Source organism: Podarcis erhardii (assembly GCF_964252035.2).
Source record: "Podarcis erhardii genome assembly, chromosome: 8".
Lineage (NCBI taxonomy): Eukaryota > Metazoa > Chordata > Lepidosauria > Squamata > Lacertidae > Podarcis > Podarcis erhardii.
Window position 1 is genome coordinate 38612533 of NC_138499.1, and position 22001 is coordinate 38634533.

Consider the following 22001-nt stretch of genomic DNA (forward strand, 5'->3'; position numbering starts at 1 on the left):
AAATAAATTATTTATTTATTTATTTATACCCTGCCCATCTGGTTGGGTTTCCCCAGCTACTCTGGGTGGCTCCCAACAGAATATTAAAAATACAATAAAACATCAAACATTAAAACTTCCCTAAACAGGGCTGCTTTCAGATGTCTTCTAAAAGTAGGATAGTTGTTTATTTCCTTGACATCTGATGGGAGGGTGTTCCACAGGGTGGGTGCCACTACTGAGAAGGCCCTCTGCCTGGTTCCCTGTAACCTCACTTCTCACAGTGAGGGAACCACCAGAAGGCCCTCGGAGCTGGACCTCAGTGTCCAGGCTGAATGATGGGGGTGGAGACAGCTGTTTGGAAATTACCTTCTTTATGAGCCAATGCTTCCTGGCTGAGGTGTCTCCATGCCAAGTAGCCTGTAGGATCCTGACCTCTTTACTAGGAATACTTACTTGCTTGGGCCATCTACGGTAACTGTAATGCACAACAAAATAAAAAAATGTAGCAGCTAGTCTTACAACCTCAAATGTAACATGCCTGATATATATCAAGACTCTCATGTCTTCTGTCGATGTTCTGAGTCTTCAGTTCACAGCAGCAAATATGCGTGTGTGGTGTTTTTGTAGTTTTAAGGCAGCCTTGTTTAGGGAAGTTTTTAATGTGTGACATTTTAATGTATTTTTAATCTTTGTTGGAAGCTGCCCAGGGTGGCTGGGGAAACCCAGCCAGATGGGCAGGGTACAAATAATAAATTATTTATTATTATTATTATTATTATTATTATTATTATTATTATTATTATTGGCATACCACCCACTCATATAAAATACCAGGGTTGTATACAATACAGTGGTACCTAGGGTTACATACACTTCAGGTTACATACGCTTCAGGTTACAGACTCCGCTAACCCAGAAATAGTGCTTCAGGTTAAGAACAGAAATCGGGCTCTGGCGGCACAGCAGCAGCAGGAGGCCCCATTAGCTTAAGTGGTGCTTCAGGTTAAGAACAGTTTCAGGTTAAGAATGGACCTCCGGAACGAATTAAGTACTTAACCCGAGGTACCACTGTAGCATATACAAATGCAATAAAATATAATATACCATAAAACATCACAAAATAATTGTAAGTGTAATTGGCTCATTTTGGAAAAAATGTTGAAACAATTGAATGGGCCTGTTTGGCTTCAAGAGGAGTCTGAAAGTTAGCAGGGAGGCTGCTTGCCAAATGGCTGCTGCGGGTGTGTTCCACAGCATGGGGCCAGCGACACTAAATGCCTGGCTTATAGTTGGAGCTGACCAGGCTTTTAAAACACAGGCAGCAACTACAGGACTCCACTGGATGATCCCAGAGACTGAGTTGGGATAAAATGGCTCAAGGTATCCTGAACCCGAGTTGTACAGGGCTTGGCGTATTAATACAGGGACACAGAACCTGGCCCAGTAACCTACGAGCAGCCAGTGCAGACATTTTAGCAGGGATGCTTTATGTTGTTGGCTGTCTGCAACCATCAGCCACCTACCTGCTGCATTTTGCACTTGTTGGAGCTTTCAGACTCAGAAAGTAGGATAGAGGGGTGGAGAGTCCAAATTTAAGAACCGAAAGAGCATACCTTACAGCTCTCTGACTCTTAAATCTAAACCTTACCTCCTCTTTGTGTAAATAGAGAAGACATGCATTTTAGAAGGCTTCAGCAAAAGCACGCATATGATTGAGTTCTATGTGTGTATATGAGCTGCAGTGTAAACTGTGAACAGATATGCCATAACAAATGCATTTAAAGCTTGGTTCCTTAGACAACTGACCTTTTCAACCTTGCTTCTCAATTATAATCATTGCAGTGTACTTCCCAAAGTTCTAAAAATTCCCTTTGTGGCCTTCCAGGGCAGATAATGCAAAACTACAATTTATTGTGAAATTGTGCTCTTATTTGTAATTTAAACCACTGACACAGTATTATTTTTCAGGTTATTCAAACATTCCAGCACAAAATATTTGATTATTTTCCCAAAAAATATATTGGAAGGGACGATAGGCCTACAGTGCACTTTGATGACATATCTGCAGGGCAGCTTCCAGAGGATTCTTGTATCTCCTCTGAAGAAGAGGAAATAGATATAACTATTATGAACCATGAGGTAATGTTTAAAACTGTTTTCAGACGATCTGGTGCATGCTTACTCAGTAGGATTTAAATCATCTTAATAGTGTTAAAAATCAATGGAGTGATTCTTAAATCAATATAATACTTCGTTTGGACTGTTTTGAGTTGTGTTACCTGACCTAAATCCTTAACAGACTGTAGCGGTTAGGGACGGGGAAGAATTTTCAGTTTGCATTTAAATCTGAATTTATCAAATCTACACTTTCTGAAACAAAATGAGAACTAAAACAAAGTCCTTCAGTTTTTCCACTTATCTCAATTTTTTGATGCAGTTCTCCAAACAAACAAGGTTTTACAAATTTCTGCAAAAATATGGAGAACTAAATTTAAGTTTGGAAAAATGAGAAACTGAGAGAACCATAACTGACAGTTCCTTCCATCCTTAGTAGCAGATAGAAATCACTAAGTATTTTCCCAGTTGTGTAATGGGTTTCTTAGCCCTACCAACCAGCATGTAACCCTTGGCTGATTATTACCCCTTAGGGCAATGTTCCCCAACCTTGTGCCCTCCAGATGCTTGGACTACAAGTCTGTGCTGGCTGGGGCTGATTGGAGGCATAGTCCAAAACATCTGGAGAGCACAAGGTTGGGGAAGGGAGGCTCTTGACAGGAGGGGGGGGAATGGTCTCCCAGTCCTACTCTGATGAATGGCAAATGTTAGCTCAGGCACGCATGCTGTCTTCTGCTCCTTGATTCCATGTTCTTAATTTGACTTCATTCCTGCAGGATCTCTTGAAAATGACAGAGATCTTGAAGAGCAAGCTGATTGCAGAGAGGCAAGGCAAGCTGCTCCTTGAGGTGCAAATACGCAAGGAGATGGCCGAAGCAATGTTTCAGCAACTGATGGAAACAGAAGAAGCCTGGAGGTGAGCCTTAAGATTTTGTAACTGTGAGGAACTGAAAGGCCTCAGGCACCCACCACTCCAAGCATGGCTTAGCACATCATCAGTTCTAGAATAAGGCATCATATTTACGGATGCCTTATTCTAGGACAGACCACTGATGCACCATGATCTTTTGTATTGTGTTGCATGCTGGACTATTTCAAAGCAGTTGGTTTGAAAATGCCTTGCTTTTCCAAATATTTGTGTAATAGCTTTCTAGCAATCATTTAAATATATTCTGTGATAAAATCTTTGTGTTAGAGACATTTGCTACTGTCTCAAGTTCTCTTAGCTAAAATGATTTTGTATTACTATACTTGTATGGAACCAAGAAAATGTGTCTTGCACAATACAGTGGATGGCCAATATAAGAAATTCTATTAGCCGTTCTTCAGTTTAATTCAGTGTTTATATCCAGCCAACAGCAATAGGACTGTACTACTAGAGCAATAGGATATAACAATAATTAATAATAAATTGTGGGTTTAATTCTGTTGAAAATGGTTGGCATTCACATTTCTAGTTACTTTCTGAATGGAAATCTGAGTTTCACTGTTCAATCCAGTGCACGTTTACTAGAAAGTAAGGTACCGTATTTTTCGCTCTATAACACGCACCAGACCATAACACGCACGTAATTTTTAGAGGAGGAAAACAAGGAAAAAAAATATTCTAAATGAAACAGTGGATATATGATTTTTGTGGTTCATGCTGTGATCTGACAGTGAGTTTGGAGTAGCCCAATGCAAAAATCCTGAGGATCCATGTGGATCCATGCTTTGTAACCACGTTTTAAGTGGGGAAGGAAGGAAAAGCACTCAAGGGACAAGGAACACGCGTGGGGTGTGTGGAGAAGGATGCTGCTAATAATGCAGGAGAGGAGTTTAAGGGGAGAAGGAACACACGTGGGGTGGGTGGAGAAGGATGCTGCTAATAATGAAGAAGAGGGGTATAAGGGGAGAAGGCTCCTCTTCCCTCCCGCTTTGCTCCTTTAAAGAAGCAGGCTCTCTGTCCCTCTCTCCTCCCCACTCCGTGGCTCTTCGGAGGAGGGAAGGAAGGGGAACCATGGATCCTCTGCTCACGACTGCAGCAGATCCCCTCCGCCACCCGCAGGCATTCGCTCCATAACACGCACAGACATTTCCCCTTACTTTCTAGGAGGAAAAAAGTGAGTGTTATGGTGCAAAAAATACAGTATATTGTAGTAAATTGATTTTACTTTTTACTATGTAATAAAATTATAAGCCTGTCTTCATGCTGCAGTTCACATGACCACAGCAACTCCAGCATGATGGCAGACCAGCAGGCAGATGACCCGGGAAGCTGTTTAAAGGAGATCTGGAGAACTTCAGAGAATCATTTTGCAAACTGCTCTCTGAAGTGTTCCTACCCTCCTTTAAAGTGGGAGGGGCTGAGCTATAAGAAAAGGGAGGTGGCATAGCTGTGAGGGAAGGCTTGGGCAGCCTGTGAGGGCATAGGCAAGGAGGGAGGGGTAAAGGGAGGAGGGGCTGGCCAGATGTCAGTTACTATGAGGTTAGTCCTTATTTGTACAGGAAACCTCCAGAAAACATGCATGGGACATAATTTGTGATTTCTAGCTATGGGTTGGAACTGGAGTTCTTCCCATTAAATGAAATGAGGGCTTCTATATAATAGATATGAGATAGGAGACATATTTTGACAATTCCTCTGTGCTACTGCTCAGAGGAAAGAACTTCTGACCTCAGGTGCAGGTTAGGGAAAGGGTGCTGGGATTGGAGACGGCTGCATTTTGTACCCACCCCTATGTAGGCTTGTTAATTGAATCATTAGTATAGATAATTAGTAATTAAAAGTATTTTGTCTGTCTCTCATTGCTAATACTATCCAGTAAACGCTTAGAAGATCTGAAAGAAAGGTATGAAGAAAAAATGGAGAGTAAATTTGAAATGTACAAGGAGGCCATAAAGAAGCATGCATACATGTGTGCAATGGATCAAATTGAAAACCACTATGTGCCAATAGAGGAGTTCATTGCTGAACAAGCAAAGGTCGAGGTACTTATTCTCTAAAACTTGTTATCTTTGTCCATTGTACATGTTGGCATTCTTTGCAAGGCATCTGCAGGAATTCTATTAAAAGGTTAAGTTGTTAAATGAAAGCTCTGAAAAGGTAGGGGTTATATCGGGTGTTTGTTTTTTTGTGGGAGAGAGTGATGTTAGTTAATCCTCGTGAGTTTGGATGTGCCTATGTATTTTGAAATGTTGTGTGCCCCCAAAATATTTTGACAGGTGTCAGCCAAAAGTATATTGTCTGCTTCCGGGTTGGTGCCTCCGGTAATGGCTGAATTCCTCTGATCGGGAGGAATTTGCCCCGTGGGAATTTGGGTCTGGCCGTCACGGCGAAGGCAGAGACCCGCAAAAAATCATAGGCGGGAGAAGCCTGTGAGCGTGGGATTCGGCGGGCACCTTTTGCGCCTCCCCTACACTCGGGGAAACCCTGTTTTGGGGGTCCTGAGCGACGTGGGGTGAGTGGTGCGGTGCTTCGAATCGTCTGCTTCTTCCACGGAGCAAAGCCGCATAGCTGTTGCCGGAGAGTGCTGACTTTTTCCTGTGGACAATTTGATTTTAAAGTAATTACCCGTGAGTAGAGCTGAAGCGGGAGAATTGGATTTCTAAATGTTTAATTTGGTATCATAACAGGGAGGTTCAATACAGGAAGTCCCCTTTTGTAAATAGACTGAAGCATTGAGGCTGCAAGCTGAAGCATTGGAAAGCCTATTGTAAAGGACTAAATTTCCATCGGTAAAAAACATTAAACCCCCCCTTGGAGGCAGGAGAAGAGGGGGGAAAGTTGTGAACTGAATATGCCTGCGGGAGAGAGTGAAGAGAGTTAAAATACCGCCGCTCAGACCCTGGAAACGGGCTGCTAGCAGGACTGACGTTCTTTGGAAGGCTCACTGACAGCGATTAGAATGTTCCTTGACAGCTAGCTAATAAGAGAAATACATTGTTTCTACTGTCTCCGTCTGCTTTTAAAAAGGAGTAAAAGTAACTGAAAATTGAAACTAACTTAATTGTTTGAGCTGTGTTTAAAAGAGGACATTATTGACTAATATAAACAGAAACTGTTTCCCCCTAGAGGAAGCTTTTGAAACTGTTACAAGAGCTGGGCTGGGGAATTTCCAGCTGCAAGATAAAAAGCTGTGAAACTCTGGGACTGACCTTGAATCGGTTAAGTGTTATGGCAAATGGAAAGGAAAAAACGGACTAGTCAATTCCTGAAAAAACATTAAGGTCTGGGAGGACTTGGCAGCAATCTAGGAGAGCCTCAATATCAGGCCCCCCTGCTTCTTCCGCTATTGTTTTTGTAACAGTATATTCAAAATCAAGAGGAATGTCGACAGAAGAGGCCTTAGCGGTTGCATTAAGTAAGATAAGTGATTCACTGAAACAGCTTAACAAGAAAATAGATGTGACAAAGGCGAAAGTGAACGCTGCAACTATTAAAATTGACTTAAATACAGAAAGTATAAATAATCTGGGACAAAAGGTGAATATCAACACAGAAACAATCCAGAAATTGATACAGGAATCTACTTTGATATGGCAGACTGCGGAGGAAGCTAAGGAGAAAGCCGTTGCTGCTGAATGCAAAGTAACACAATTGGTGAGAGAGAGAGTCCCAGCCTTACAGAGGCAACTTGATGACCATAAGTTGACGCTTGCTATGACTGAATTTAAAGAAAAACAGACGAATTTGAGGATCAGAGCCCTACCTGAATTGGAGAAGGAAAGTTTGATAGACTTCTTCACACAGGAATTTGCTGATTTTTTTGACTTGGATCTGGGTCAAGAAGAGTTTAAAACTGTGAGGGCCTTCAGATTTGGAAGAGGAGGGAAAAAAGAGAAGAACAGAATAAGAGACTGTTGGCACTACCAGAAGAACCTAGAAGTACAACAACCAAGAGTGGAAATTTTTAAAGACGTCCCGAAATACCTTTTGGATCTTAGGTCTAACTACGGAGATTTGGTTGCCCTGCTGAGAAGGAATAAAATCATCTTTAGGTGGGAGTTTCCCCAAGGTCTATTCTTCAGCTTTAAAGGAAGGAAAATAAAAATAAGATCAGTAGAAGACAAAGTAAAGTTTTTGTATAAATACGAAGAAGATCTGCAGAAGGGACTTGGAAAAGAGCTAAGAGCATCGGACAGAAGATCACCAGGTTGATGGACTATATGGAATTGGCGGAAATGACTGGCAGAATCCGAGACCAGGGAGAAGAGTCGGTGGAAGAAGATTGGAAAAAAGTTTAAAGACTATTTATAGAAATATTGTAAAATTAATGAATGCTAGAAAAATGTTGGAATGAAGTTATATGGCTTTAGTAGAGATGTTATAAGGAATTAGGTATAAATAGATTATTAGAGTATTAAAGGAAAAATAAGGTTAGAATATGTTAAGATAATTATAGGTCAGAAAATAGAGGAAGAAGGAAAGGAATTGCTGAAACAATTAATAGAAGTGGAATACAAAAAGGGAGGTGTGAGGAGGTCGTTGAAACAAGTGAATGAAAGATAAGATATTGAAATTGTATGATGTGTGTTACACTGTTCTTGTTTTGTTTAGTTTATTGCGTTAGTGTTGTGTAATCTTTTTATATTGTATTGTATTGTCTTTTTTCCTTTTTTCCTTTTTTCCTTCCTTTTTTGTAGTGTTTAAAAGTAATAAATATTATTTTTTTAAAAAACAAAAGTACATTGTCTGGTGATATACCAATAAAGTTTTAGACATGAAAGGGTTCCTAAATATATTGAATGCAGAAAATATTAGACCAAGGTGGGATGTGACACAAATATGTTTGTTTTCCAAAGTGCATCATATTGGATAGGGAAATAGGTGCTTACAGTTATCTTAATTGTTGCTTAAAGTTATGGGCGGGGAGCGGGGGGGGGGGGGAAGAACAGCTAAGCTTTTTTTTTTTGAAAGCACATGCTGTTACTACAATAAAATGTACGATTTGAGTAAATTATTATGATTCAAAACTATTATAATTCATCTTGTTGCTCAGGACAGAGAAATGAAAATACTAGAGTTGAAAGCAAAACTTGGTAAACTCAATACCTTGCCTTCAGAAAGTCCTAATTTAGATTCTGCAGAAGGGAACATTGATCCAGGTAAGCAACCTGCATTCTTGAGCTTAAGTTTTTTTTCCTGAAAAGTGGTCCAAATATTCTTAACCTTGTTTTGCTTCACAGATCTTAAATGCAATGCTTCAGATGCTTCGCAGGGACAATGTGATGAGAGAGACAAGGTAACTTCCTGATTCCTTCCGCGGTCCCTCCCAATTCTCTGTTTCATTATCAAAATATTTCTTAGAGCTCTTTGATCAAGGGGCTGGTAAAATAAGTAAGGTGGGGATGGGGAACCTGTGGTGCTTCGGTTGTTGCTGGACCATAACCCCCACAATTCCTGACCACTGGATGGGACTGATGGGAGTTGGGAGTCCAACAGTATCAGGGTTGGGGGCTACCGGATTCCTAAACCCTGACCCTACAATAGAGCAAAATCATGGTCAGTCAAAGGTTGCAGCAGAGAGTTACACCAACATGACTCTCCCTTTAATCACTAATTGTAACAATAAGATTGTTTTGCAGCAAATAAGATCCTTGAACTTAAAAGTAGAGAAATTAAATGAAATGTTGCAAGATGCCAATGAACTCTACAGACAAGCAATGGAAGAAAATAATAGACTTAAGCAAGTGATGATGCATAAGGTTGGTCACATGGCTGTTAAAGCTGCATTTGGCTGTTCTCTCTCTCTCTCTCTCTCTCTCTCTCTCTCTCTCTCTCTCTCTCAGCTATTTCTCCTGCTTATGACTGCTATACCTGTTAGTCTTAACCTCCTCCTGCATGACTTGAAACTGTCTATATTTCAAATTTATCAGGATAAGAAGATAAACTTGAAAATGCAGTTTTGTGTTCTCTTCCTATTCAAGCTTTTGGTGAGCAAATATAGAAAATATGAGGTCTTACAATGCATTTCATTATATTTGAAGTAGATTGCTGTACATACCAGCTAAGCAACAGAGGTATCGTCTTGACTGAGAACTGGCGATTTCAAGTGGCCTCTAACCTATTAGAAAATGTTTAACTATGTATTCATTTTGGCTGCTCACCTTCAGAGGATGCCAGTGAGATATATTAAAATCAGGACTCATTCTACCTCTAATGCATCCTTCCATGGCTTAACAGGAAGAAGAAGTCAAGGGTCTTCAAAACTGGGCTAAGCGTGGCAATGAGCTTGAAGCCACAGTGTCTCTTCTACAAGAGGAGCTACGTGGAAGCAAAAAACTCCTAAGCACAGATTCGAAGCATCAGAAATCCAAGAAGGGCTTCTTTGCAAATCTGAAACATACCCTAGCAGATGTTCCTAAAACACTCGGTGACAAAGACTCAGAAAAACCTGAGGCATCTTCTACAAGCTCTCACAAGTGACCGCAGCAACACGCAAAGTAGGAGAGTAATTAGGATCCTTCTTGGGGAGGGTTTAATGCAGCTACTGAATTAGTACAGGTACTGAATTGGTGATTAATCAGAGAAGGCAAAAGCACTGGAGGCAATTTCTACTTTGAAAATAAAATGCTTTGCTGAACATAAAGTTAAGTTAAGCATGGCTTAAATGTGACCTCAGATGATCTTGTTGCTGTATAGTGCTACTATCTGCATCAATAATGCCAGAACACATTAAACACACCATTACTTATGTTTTTCTTGTACTAGGATACATTTTGGAAGTTCCCTTGTTTTAAGAAATATACTTAATGTTCAGATCATAATATCCATTATCTCAGCTTCAGGACCATTGTAATAATGTGTAGAATGAAGCTACATGAATTCTGTGATTGAATTGCTTTCCTTGTATAAAGAAATTGGATGGAAATGTGTAAAGCAGCCATTTTATACATTTGCTAATAAAAATGTTTACCAATACTTGACAAGCAGCAGCGAATGAACTAAACACAATTGTCTACGGAAGCATAGACTTAATATAGTTGCTGCCATATACTGTGATTGTCTCCTTATCAGGGGAAAACAACTTAGAACATACTCAAAATCTGCCAGGTTTGAAATTTCAAGAATGCTTATTTATTAAAATCACAATAAAATGAAAACAGTATTTACAGGTTGACAGCCTGGTTGACAGTTTGTCAACTGGATTCCTTCATTTAAAAAGAGTAAATATCACGTGTACTACAAAAATATTGGTTTGTGTAACTGAACATAGTTAGAATCACAGTGTTCCTATAGTAACCAAGTTGTGAGTAAGTATTTTGGAAAAGTATCAGCATGATAGAGAGAAAAAAACAACCCTTTTGGAGAAAGCTGAGGCACAGTGAGATCACATCCTGTTCATAACTTCAATCCTGACTTTATACAACTAGTGCCCTTAAACCTGATTTTCAAGTGTATCCCCCACCCCGCACTTCCGCATCCTACTTACGTAATATGTGCAACAAATTGTATAGACTTTGGTTATAATAGTAGCTGGCTGTACTTTCTAATGGGAATGTTGTGTTAGTTGTGCTTTTTAAATTTAAACATTAAATTGCCTAATGTTAGAACTAAAGTAGGGCAGCTTTATGAACCACACTGGTAGAAAGGTTTCTGCCATGACTCTAGGTTACACTTCATTTAATCCCTATCCCTACTTGAAAACAAACTATAAAGCCATATACAATATACCTTTAGATAATCAGGTATAAATGTACTGCATTTCAGATTCTACAGGTAGGTCCTTTGAAGGGAGGTAATGTGAGCCAGAAAGACTGTTTCTTGCTTAAAATCATGGTTAGCTCCTGGGGGTTGGGGGGAACCACTCTATTATGATGTCTCATTCACTTCATTGCAACTGTGCCAATTCCACCTTACTCTTTACTTAAGTATAGACACTACAGCAGCTTTTACTGTTTAAGCCCCTTCATCCAATCCACTTTTACAAGGCAAAACACAAAAGAGCTGGGCTTTTTAACATAAAAAGCAATTGCAGCAGGCTGCTAGCATGAGCTCCTCAGTGGTGACCAGGTAAGAGATGAGTGGGCAGACTGATTAAACATTTCCTCTGTCACTGTTTATTCAGTCAAAGTTGTCTCTCCAAGCTAAGAAAGATGCCATTCCTGTGTTTTCTATGCTGCAGGTGGGCAAGCCATTCCAAAAGATGCAATTCTGAGCAAATAAATGATGGCTCTACAGTCCTCCCTCCTCCCCTCCCACAAACTCAAAAGCTTTTCAGTTAAAATAAATGGGTGGCGAGAGCTCATGCATCACTATAGCATATAGATGGGCCCTAAAACAGACCTTTTTTTTTTTTTAAGATGCATGTCATGACTGGAACATGTGGGGCATTCTGGTTGCTGTCATGAACTGTTGTTGTTGCTGTTTCTCTTCATTACATTTGCAGCTGTCTCCAGTTTGATTTTGGTCTTCTGCTGTCAAAAGAATCTGGGTACTTAAGAAAAATAGAAAGAAAGTGCCAGCAATAGAGGACATTAAAGCCTTAAGCTGGATAGTGGTCACCTGCAACGTTTTCTTGAGCTTCAGTTTCAGGATCCAGAAGCAATTAGGATATCCTAATGCATAAAAGTAACTGGCGCAACCACAATGTCCCATTAAGAGGTCTACACCAATTTGGAGGCAGGAGCTCCTCCTTCTTCCTGTTAGGGCTGCTGCTGATACTGTCCTTCTGTAGCAGTGTAGAAGTCATCAAGGACACTCTGTAAATATTCAAAAGTTGGTCTCTCTTCTGCTTTATCTTTCCAGCATGTTTTCATAATATCATAGAGCTCAGCTGGACAGGCCTCCATGCGTGGCATGCGATACCCACGTTGAAGAGCTATCATGACATCAGAATTACTCATCCCTGAAACAATAAAAAACATATTTCTTCCACTAGCAAATTTGGCTATGTCAGTCTAAAAAAACAACCCAAACAATCCTAAACCTTCCTCCACCCCTGCAATTCTAATACTTTTATCAAATTCATTCATTGAATAGTCAAGCTTTCGTTACTGGAGAAAGTCAATTGTAGGAAATTAAGATAATTTATGGAGTCAGCTGCAGTGGGACCTACTTCTGAGTAAACATGTATTTGATTGCACTGTAAACTGAATGTCAGCTGATCCAAGCATCCAGAAGTAAGGTCTCTCTGCCCCCTGCCCCCGCACTACACCCTGGTAGGATACATCAGCATTCCCCCCACCCCGCCCCCCGATGGATCTCCGTACCTGCTGCCACAAAACCTCAAGATGCCCTTGTCCTCCAGTGTTGGCTGGGTTAAAAAGTGGGTGGTATCAAAGAGGGTGCTGGGCAGCTAGGGCCCAAAGATTACTTAGCAGAAAGCCAAATAGGTCACCTGTGTTCTCACAGACTGTATGCTTGCATTTTGGCCTTTCAGTGACCTTCCCTAGAGAAGTAATCACCTGCCATAGCCATTGTATCAGCAGCAGACAATCTTATCTGAGATCTGCTCAATTTCCCCCAAAGGTACTAAGGATTTGTAGTCCATCCCCAGAGTTTCATCACCTGTAACATTCAGCTCTGACCCCAGGGCCTGCTTTCAGCTTGCCACTCCAGTTATGATACAGTGGTACCTCGGTTTAAAAACGATTTGGTTTAAAAACTCTGCAAAACCGGAAATAGTGTCCCGGTTTGAGAACTTTACTGCGGGAGGCAGTGGAAGACAGGAGTGCCTGGTGTGCTCTGGTCCATGGGGTCATGAAGAGTCGAACATGACTAAACAAGAAGAACGGAATCCGAACAGTGGAAGGACACTGGTGGCAGGAGACCTCATTAGGTTTAATAACGTTTTCGGTTTAAGAATGGACTTCCGGAACGGATTAAGTTCATAAACCAAGGTACCACTGTACAGCAAACAGACCTGCTTTTGTAGCAAAGACTATCATCGCACAACGTGCTGCTGTTGCTGCAGAATATGTTTCTTACATTGAATGAAGCCAAGGCATTCATTCATTAATTCATTTTTTTAAAAAATGCTGCAGGGAGGCCAAAGACTCGCATGGTTTCAACCCACATTCCTCCTATAACGGAGTAAGGTAATTTGAAGACACTTTCTTAAGTACAGCAACCAATACACATTTTCTAATTATCAAAATGTCTCTTGCATGTTTGCACCTATTCTATTAACTCTGGTACCTGTATAAACTGAGGGCAAATAAGCAGTAAATAAAAAGTACATACCTGGATAAGGAATTTTCCCATAAGTAATTATTTCATACAGAAGCACTCCAAAGGACCACACGTCAGACTTAATAGTAAATGAGCCAAAATTAATGGCTTCTGGTGCTGTCCATTTGATAGGGAATTTTGCACCTACGGAGAGGAAAACAACAGCACCATTTTAAATCTGGTTTCATTCATGTAACCATTAAAAACTATTCGTAAGGTGATTCAGATGGTGATTCATAAGGGAAAAGTGACTGAAAAATTGGAAGTGACAATGAAGATTCTTCAATAGTATGGAAAATAAACTCTGACAAAATGTTGAAGGAACTGGTGTTCAGCCTGGAAAGAAAGACTGGGGTGGGGGAAAAACAAATTTGCACTCTTCAAATACCTGAAGAGTTGTTCTCTGCTGCCCCAGAGGGTGTAAGTTACTGAAGAGTAGACCAAGGTGAAGAGTTGGTGGAAGAAGATTGGAAAAAAATTAAAGTTTATCTACAGAAACATTGCAAAATTAAGGAATGTTAGAAGGTTGTTGGAATGAAGTAATGTGGTTTTAGCAGAAATGATATAAAGGACTAGGTTAAATTGATTTTTTAATTGGTAAAGGACGAGAATTACAGTATATTAGGATAAATTATTAGGATAAAAACAAAGCTGGAAAGGGTTTGCTGAAACATCTAATTGAACTAGAATACAAAAAAGGGAGGTGTGAGGAGGTCAAGGAAATAAGCAAAGGAAAGAAAATTATGTAAAGGTTTGATCTGTTTTTTTTCTTTTTTTATCAATTGTTTGTATCTTTTTCTGTTTTTTTATTTTTCTTGTTTTTGTCCTTTTATTTTTTGTATCTTTGTAATCTTTAAAATTTGAATAAATACTATTTTTTTAAAAAAGAGTAGATTTTGGTTTAATGTTAGGAGAACCTTCTTGGTTTCAAGATCAATGGAACCAATTGCCTAGAAGGCTGCGCCTCATTGGACATCTGCAACAGACACTGTTCTGGAGGTTTTAAAGCCATCTTCTGGAGATGTTCTAGCTCTGGATTTCCGGCATCAAGCAAGGGGTTAGCCCCTATGGCCTACAAAGGTTTCCTCCAATTCTATGATTTTATGACAGGAGCCAGTGAGAAAAATGTGGAGGTCTGCTATGTCTCTCTGTAGAAATGTAAGTGCAAACCAAGTAGCAAGGTAGGAAATCCCAGGGGCAGAGAGCAGAGATAGAACAGTGTGTGTTGACATTTAGATATTTCTAGTGAAACAAGTGGCCATTAACAGAATTATTCTTATAGGACTTAAAATTATAATGTGATACAAACCTTCCCTGGCTGTATATTCATTATCTTCAATTACTCTAGCAAGTCCAAAATCAGCAATTTTGCACATTAGAGACTCTGAAACGAGAACATTAGCTGCTCTCAGATCACGATGGATGTAGTTTTTTCTTTCTATATATGCCATCCCTTCTGCAATCTGCAACAACAAATAAAATATCTTTAACTTTTGTACTGTTCTTTTTTGTAAGCACTTTTATACGCACACAAATAATATTTGTAAACAGTCAGGGAAACTCCTTTTTTAACATATCATTTTTACACATTAGCCATGATATGCACAGCAGTATGATATGCACACAGTATTTAAAAAATGAAAATAGGGACACACTTGGGTACAGATAACACCCCTTTGCTTACATTATATATCATTCATTGCTCAATGGTAGATTTTATCTACAAATGGAGGGGAGAGGAGGGGAGTGGGTTGGTCAACATTCATAGGTTTTCCTTATTTTCAATTTACAGAAGTGCCATAAAGTACCTTTACATACAGCCAAGGACAGCATTTGGTATAGGCTTGCCATATGGTTTGTTAACTATTTAGGCTTTTTCTTGTGCAATGGAACATTCCCCTTGTGGGTTCCTTAAATCTGTTCTGAGGTGCACACAGTGGGGGAAAAGGGGGCAATTTCTGCTATGTTACTCCTTGTGTTGTGTTAATCCTTGTGCTAGCACAAATATTTAGCTTTCTATGAATCAGCTCCCATCTATAAATATGCTTTGCTTGAAATAATTATTATTAATAATATTTCCAGCTCCTTTCCCCTCCCCTCCTTGCAGCTCACTCACACCCCAAGTTGATGGCAGGTTGCCTCCCTTCTTTCTCTCTTGCACCTCAACCAGTAGGGGCAGAGGACTGTGTAGGACAGGGGTTGCCAAGTTTTTAAGGCCAGTGAGAACATTTGGAATTTTGAGAAATGGCTGTGAGTGCCAATCACAAAATGGCTACCACGGTGCATGTCACATAACACAAAATGGTGGTCACAGCCAAAAGAGAAGAGGCAGGAACACAAAATGATTCAGGCATGCCTCCCTCCAATTGCATTGCGGATTTCTGAGGTGATGGTTACTGAAACCTATCCTGGGCACCATCAAAGGCACTGGTGGGCATGGAGACACCCAGCTGACAACTCTTCGTGTAATGTAATGTCTCTGCCTGGCAAGGTAAAGATGTCAGAAGACAGACAACACAGCTCAGATCATAGTTTCCCCCCTTCTGTTCCTCAACTTCTAGTACTTCTGTCAGGGTGCAGCCAATTCTGTCCCTTTGTAACACAGTTCCAGAACATACCACCTGTCTCTTTGTTATGATACAAACATAGGGGTCCCTAATCCAGAGAGACCAGGACAGATGCAGACTGGAAAAGCTACTAATCATTGTTTTTCAGGGCTGCATTAGCTAAAAGTTTTCAGCTCAGTTCCCAGCTATACATTTATTTTACATTTTCTAAAACAATGCAACATGTAAAAAGTATCAGTTCCTAGTTTTGTTGAGCAAGTTTGTCAACACGCAGCCCAACCAAGCCTGATGAGCAACACACTTTTGTCTTAAGTTTTCACACGCAAACCAGATTTCATTCTTTTTAAAGTCAGTTGGACTTATTTGGCTTAAATAGTTTTGGCTGTTCAAGGGACTGCAGAGCTATTAATAGATACCATAAATGTCTGCACACACTTTAAAATGTCTCAGGTACCGGTCCTGTTGCAATATGCAGATCAGCATCTATTTAAAAAAGGGAACTGCACACTCGCTTTGTTCCTCTTTTTGTGGGTCAGGCAATGGAAAAATACCCATGGTGGTACTTCCCACCGCACTGTCACAAGTGCTGAACACAGTTTTTGTGAAGAGAAATATTGCACAAAAGCTAAGCCCTTGAAGAGCACCAGCAGTTTCTCTCTGGTGCAGAAGGCTCAGAAAGTAGGGCTTCTTGTAACCAGAGGATGTAGCTACTCCCTTAGTGGCAAATACTTCCCGTCCCTCAGGATCTGTTGTTGTTGAACAAGGCTTTCCTCTTATTTTTATAAATATCATTTTTCTACCAGGAGGGCTAAGGCTAAGATATCTGTCAAAGTGTGATAAGAAGCCTGTTGACTGAAGGGATTTATAAAGACAAGAAGCCTACAACAGGTCACTTTAAAACAAATAAAATGAGATGAAATGGGGGCACAAAAGGCTGCATTGGACAAACCCATTACAGATTGGAACTGCATTGAAAACCTCAATAAAGTTGGTACAAATAATGCCAGGAGGAGAAAAAGGAAGGATCATGCTTCCTGACACCAAGCATAGATTGGCCCTTGTGCAAAGGATTTGTACCTTGCAGATATTTCTCCCCCTGCAAGTAAACAATTATTGTATTGTATCCTGGAGAGAGAGAAAATGAACAAGTAGATGAGCTAACTGCAGCAAATTTAGACCAACTTTCAGTCCTTGGGTGGGTCTAGAAAAGAGGAAGCAGCAGTGGGAACTTCCAAGGTATGCCCAAAGACTTCTTGTTATTTTAAAAGGCCTAGGTCCCTTCCTTTCCCTTCCCTTCCCACCAACCAAAATCCCAGTTAGAGCACGACTCTTTAACATAGGCAACAGAGTGCAGCATACAGGTGCAAACCCCCAACAGATAAATTTGGAACTTAAACTCAAGGGAAGCATGTGGTCTGCTACCCATGATGAGGGATCAGAGAAGGTGTGTCATCAGCACCTGCTCCAGTCCATTTTAGGAAGCCGCCCACCCCTGGCCACAAAATCACATTTTAACTGTGAAGCAGACTTGCTCCTTGACAATGGAAAAGTTTGCTTGAATGGCTGGATTGGTTTCAGGCAAACGGGGCGAATTCCAAGGTTGTGTGGGGTCCCTGAGCAAAGCAGTCTTGGGTGAGTCCCCTCCTTTTGCTGGTGACAGTGCTATAAACACAGCCAGATGGCTGGATTAGCCACCATTTTAATTTCCCACAATGCCCCCAGAGTGTTGTGACATCGAAAGCACTGTGGAAATTAAAATGGCAGTTAGACCCAGCCATCTGGCACAGCTCAGAGTAGCAGGCCAGAAAAAAGTTAAGGGGGGTTGAAGCAGGCATCATCGGTGAGCTCAGTCCAGGTGCCAGGTTCCTGACAGTTGCTTAAGGGTGCCAGATGCTGATGCCAGCTCCACAGGCAAGCACCCGTGGCCAGAGAGACAAGCTATTTCTTTTGCCTGGGGCTGATGGGAGTTGTAGTCCAAACCATTTGATTCAGTGAAGGCTGGCCTATTGGGAGAGTATATTGGGCATATTGGGAGAGCATATTGAGCATATTGGGAGAGCATATTGCACGTACACTGGAAGGGAGATATGAACACACGAAACTGCTTTATACCAAGTATTGACCTATTTAGTATTGTCTACTATGATTGGCAAGACCTTCCCAGGGTTTCTTTCTCAGTCCTATCTGGAGATGCTGGGATTGAACCTAGGACCTTCTGCACTCAAAGCATGCCCTCTACCTCTGAGTTCTGGTCTCCTTTCCAATTGACTCATGGTCACATGCTTTATCTACTCCACATGTCCAAGAAGTTCAGGTACATAGTTTACAATTTTGTGCAGAAAAAAAATTGTGAGATTCCCCTTCCATGCCAGATATGACCCCCCACCCCCCAGACGTTTAATAGCTAGCAATGCATTCCAGATGTTCCCCAAGAATGAACTTCTAAACACAACTTGCAATCCTAGCAAATGGTTGTATCACTACTCCTGAACCAATGATGTTCAGTGCTGTAAGATTAGGGTAACTGCATCAGGGAAAATAAAAATACTTCTGTTGGAAATGCTCCTGGTGCATTTCTAATATAGCATATTTATTTTTCTTATATTTAGTATTCAGAGCTTAAAAAAATTAAAACTACCAGGCATGCTCAATATTTATTCACAGTCTGCATCTATTCCATGAAATGAAAATTTCCATGAGGAAAAATACTATTTTAAACCGTGTCTGGGTTGTGTTTGAAGCTATAACTCTCAAGTTCTATCAAAACAAATTCCTTCCAGTAGCACCTTAAAGACCAACTAAGTCAGTTCTTGGTATGAGCTTTCAGTGTGCATGCACACGAAAGCTCATACCAAGAACTGACTTAGTTGGTCTTTAAGGTGCTACTGGAAGGAATTTGTTTTGTTTTGACTATGGCAGACCAACACGGCTACCTATCTGTATCTCAAGTTCTATATTACACTGTTTCAAAACTGTGTTATTGTGAAGCCACTTGTGTGTTTTAAAACAGAAATGTGGAATATACAAGTGTTAGTAAAGAAATCACCACGAAAAAGAAAGCAACTGTAACACAGTCTGAAGATAGATATTAATCGTTGCTAGTATGGCATGTGACATAGATAAAGATGTTGATATGAGGCGTCTGTTACTATTACAACCATTTTCAGCCAGACTGAGGCCAACTTTTGCAACAGGAAATTAAGGTCATGTTCAAAGTATATTTGGTACAGGACATGTTGCTCTGTAGTGTTGTGCCCTCTGGTAAATATTGATTTAACAGGATTTAAATGTTTTTGTTTAAAATCTACCCAAGCACTGTGGGCCCTTTTCCACATAAACTTTTTCTTTTCATTGGCATTGTTTTGAAGATGAGCAATGAATACAGCATAGTATATTCCAACCAGCTGCTATTTGTTCTAAAGAGAATGAAAGCCATTTGCAAAAATAAGGAAGACGAAACCAAGAGCAAGCTATTGTGCAACCTTCACCAGAATGCAACGTGCTTGCTCTGACTCTCATCTGACTTGCCTTCCCTGCTTCTGTCTCTGGCCACATCCACACCAGCCCTTTAAAGCACCATTCTACTACATTAGACAAATGGTAGTTTGTTAAGGATGCTGGGAGTTGTTAGGAGACCCCTAGTCCTTTCACGGTGCTACAACTCCCAGAGTGCTTAAACAATCAATTCCTCTTTCTGAGAATTGTAGGTCTGTAAAAGGGAATAGGGGGTTCCTAACAATCCTCACATCCCTTAACAAACTACGGTTTTCAGGATTTTGTGGTGGAAGCGATGACTGTTTAAAGTGGTGTAATAGTGCTTTAATTGCATGGTGCAGATGAAGCCACTCCATAGTCATGGGGTCTGTTTCTACAGGGACTTTTGTAGCTCCTTTTACTGCTTTGGGGAAAATAAGGGTGCAAGTTACTTGGAAGCACTCTCTAAACTGACGGAAGGGACTACAAACACCATTCTGCATGGGTTCATGCTCTGTTATATGTCTTCCAAGGTTTGTGGAATTTTGGAGCCTGTTACAGTTTCACACAGCTCCAAGCAGCAGCAAGGCGATCCAGGATGTATTGAGCCAGTGGATGCCCATCCCTTGCAACGTGTCACTTCTGTATAAGAAGCAATACTTCTAAATTTGCTGCACACTCTTTGGGGCTACCCATCATTGACAGGAAGTAGTATCTGTCCCTGGAAATTTCATTCATTCCCATTTCTTCCTGGTTAGGAGCAATCCTCATCAGAGGTTGTACATCAGCCTCTTAGACAACCCTGCCACCGTACTAAGCTAGTACACCTTGGCTTGGGCAACATTCATTGTATTCTCCTTGGCAGTAGCAAGCAGCAATTTATTTTACTAAACACAGTGACAGCCTTCTTCCAGACAGCACAAGAACAATCTCTTTCTTCTCTTCTCTTGTCAATTCCCCCTGATAATTAGAATATTTGTGAATATTCCATGACATCACAGCAACTCAGGCAACATTTGGAGAGACAAACAGCCAGCAGCCCTCTAAATACAATTAATTACACTTTCGTAACTAAGCAAAGTTTACACAGTAAAGGTAGCATTGTACATAAACTGCAGTTAGGGCACCTTTACACACCTAGGGTCAGGATGAGGCCAGTTACATCTTCCCATGCTATGCACTGGGGTAGCTATTATTTATATAGTTCAACACAGGCACCTCATTCTATTATTCCACCTATAGTTGACCTGCCACTTCCTCTTCAAAACGGACCCAGATGTGACTTGACTAAGCCACAAATGGTAGGGGATAACACAATGTGCCTGGGGCCCCAGCAATTCAGAGAGCAATTTTCTCTTGCCACATCTGCAGGAGAATCCACTTTAAACCAAACTTTCAGCATCCAAAACCTGTCTCAGTAAACCTGGTTTCCAGACAACGGTGAAAATGAAGCATAGCCAGTGCCAAGCCAGCCAAGTACCAAAAATAAAAATAAATTATTTACCTGAGCTGAGAAGTCAATGAGCTTTGGAAGTAGTAATTTCCCACCATCTTGACTCTTCAGGAAATCCAGCAAGCTCCCTGTGTGGTAAAGGAAGGGCAAGACAAGGTGGTAAGAAACAAGTCAAACTCAGATGTGAGTGAATGCCATAAAAATATTTCTGGGGGTCTTGTGAGTGAATGAGATTTTTGAAAGCAATCATCTCTATTTAAATGGATGGGGAAACTTACCTTTTAACAACACTAATACATTTCAGCTTTCTGCAAAACCATACCAAGGGTGATTGATTTTATGAGATTAGTTTAAAAGCTGCTTTAAGAAATTGGCAAGAGATTCATAGTGTGTACACATCAGGCTTATGTGCAGTGGAAGAGATCTCAGTAGCACATGACAAATCTGCACTCACTTTGCACCCATTGTTATTATTTTAAATGAAGTAGCCAAACAAGTAGGCCATGAGAACTCTACCACTGCAAATAGCTGAGGACTTGCCATATCCTGCTAGGAACTCAAAAAACACAGTAACCTTTCAAAGTTTACAGAAATATATTGGTCCTTCAGTTTGACATAGGGCTTAATGTGCATGGTGTGTGTATGGGGGGGGGGGGTTCCAGGAAAAATTCATCAGATGCATGTGCAGCAAGTGTCTGGGGAAGTGGTGCCTTTAGAATTTTGTGCCTGGCTGTTCAGTACAAGTTGCTGTGCTGAGGGAGCAGAGTGTAGTTGGTTGCATGAGGCAGAAATTATTAGGTGTGTATTAAGTGTTGGAAAAGTTGTGACTGCTAAATTATTTGCTGGACACATTATCCACTGCTAAACAGAAAGAGTGTGGGTTCAGGGAGCCTAACTTAAAAGTGAGAGGAATATGCAAGACTATAATGTCTTCAGCTGCTTAATTTAGGCGTTCCCAAACTTAGTACTCAAAGGGCCCTCTTGAGATGGCTGGAAATTATTGAGACCCTCCAGTCACAAAATGGTGACTTATCAAAGCAGTGACCAGCATGAGCAGCTGACACTGACATTGTTTTCTTTTGATTTATGATCACTCTTTGGAAACTGCTTTTAGTCTTTACCACACTGTTTTCTTTCTAGCAAGCAGCTCCACAGTTCAGTTTCCTTGAGTTAAAATACAGACATTAGGTATGGAGGCATTCTGACTCAGCTTTCCATTTTAGGAAGAAGATATTGATCCAAAGACTCTAAGGAG

General features: G+C 40.6%; 2 protein-coding genes across 14 annotated transcripts in view; one reads left to right on the forward strand and one right to left on the reverse strand.

The window, feature by feature from the left end:
- The window catches only part of LOC309348643 (kinesin-like protein KIF20A), a 59790-nt gene that overhangs the window by 15680 nt on the left and 22109 nt on the right, over nucleotides 1-22001 (forward strand). For 2 of the 7 annotated variants that reach the window (XM_081874170.1, XM_081874169.1), the window contains 7 exons: nucleotides 1951-2121; nucleotides 2874-3013; nucleotides 4902-5067; nucleotides 8079-8184; nucleotides 8266-8321; nucleotides 8665-8784; nucleotides 9263-10197. In XM_081874170.1, the coding sequence (XP_081730296.1) occupies nucleotides 1951-2121; nucleotides 2874-3013; nucleotides 4902-5067; nucleotides 8079-8184; nucleotides 8266-8321; nucleotides 8665-8784; nucleotides 9263-9505 (1002 nt within the window). In that variant the 3' untranslated portion in view covers nucleotides 9506-10197. Of the gene's footprint in view, nucleotides 1-1950; nucleotides 2122-2873; nucleotides 3014-4901; nucleotides 5068-8078; nucleotides 8185-8265; nucleotides 8322-8664; nucleotides 8789-9262; nucleotides 10198-13065; nucleotides 13247-16622; nucleotides 16708-18829; nucleotides 19961-22001 lie in introns of those variants that run through there. The other 5 variants (XR_014159502.1, XR_014159501.1, XM_081874171.1 and 2 more) reach the window with 5 other exon arrangements.
- The window catches only part of LYN (LYN proto-oncogene, Src family tyrosine kinase), a 44960-nt gene continuing 33092 nt past the window's right edge, over nucleotides 10134-22001 (reverse strand). For all 7 annotated transcript variants that reach the window (XM_081874395.1, XM_081874392.1, XM_081874393.1 and 4 more), the window contains exons 10-13: nucleotides 20798-20874; nucleotides 14562-14715; nucleotides 13265-13396; nucleotides 10134-11927 (exon numbers count right to left, since the gene is read on the reverse strand). In XM_081874395.1, the coding sequence (XP_081730521.1) occupies nucleotides 11725-11927; nucleotides 13265-13396; nucleotides 14562-14715; nucleotides 20798-20874 (566 nt within the window). In that variant the 3' untranslated portion in view covers nucleotides 10134-11724. The remainder of the gene's footprint in view (nucleotides 11928-13264; nucleotides 13397-14561; nucleotides 14716-20797; nucleotides 20875-22001) is intronic.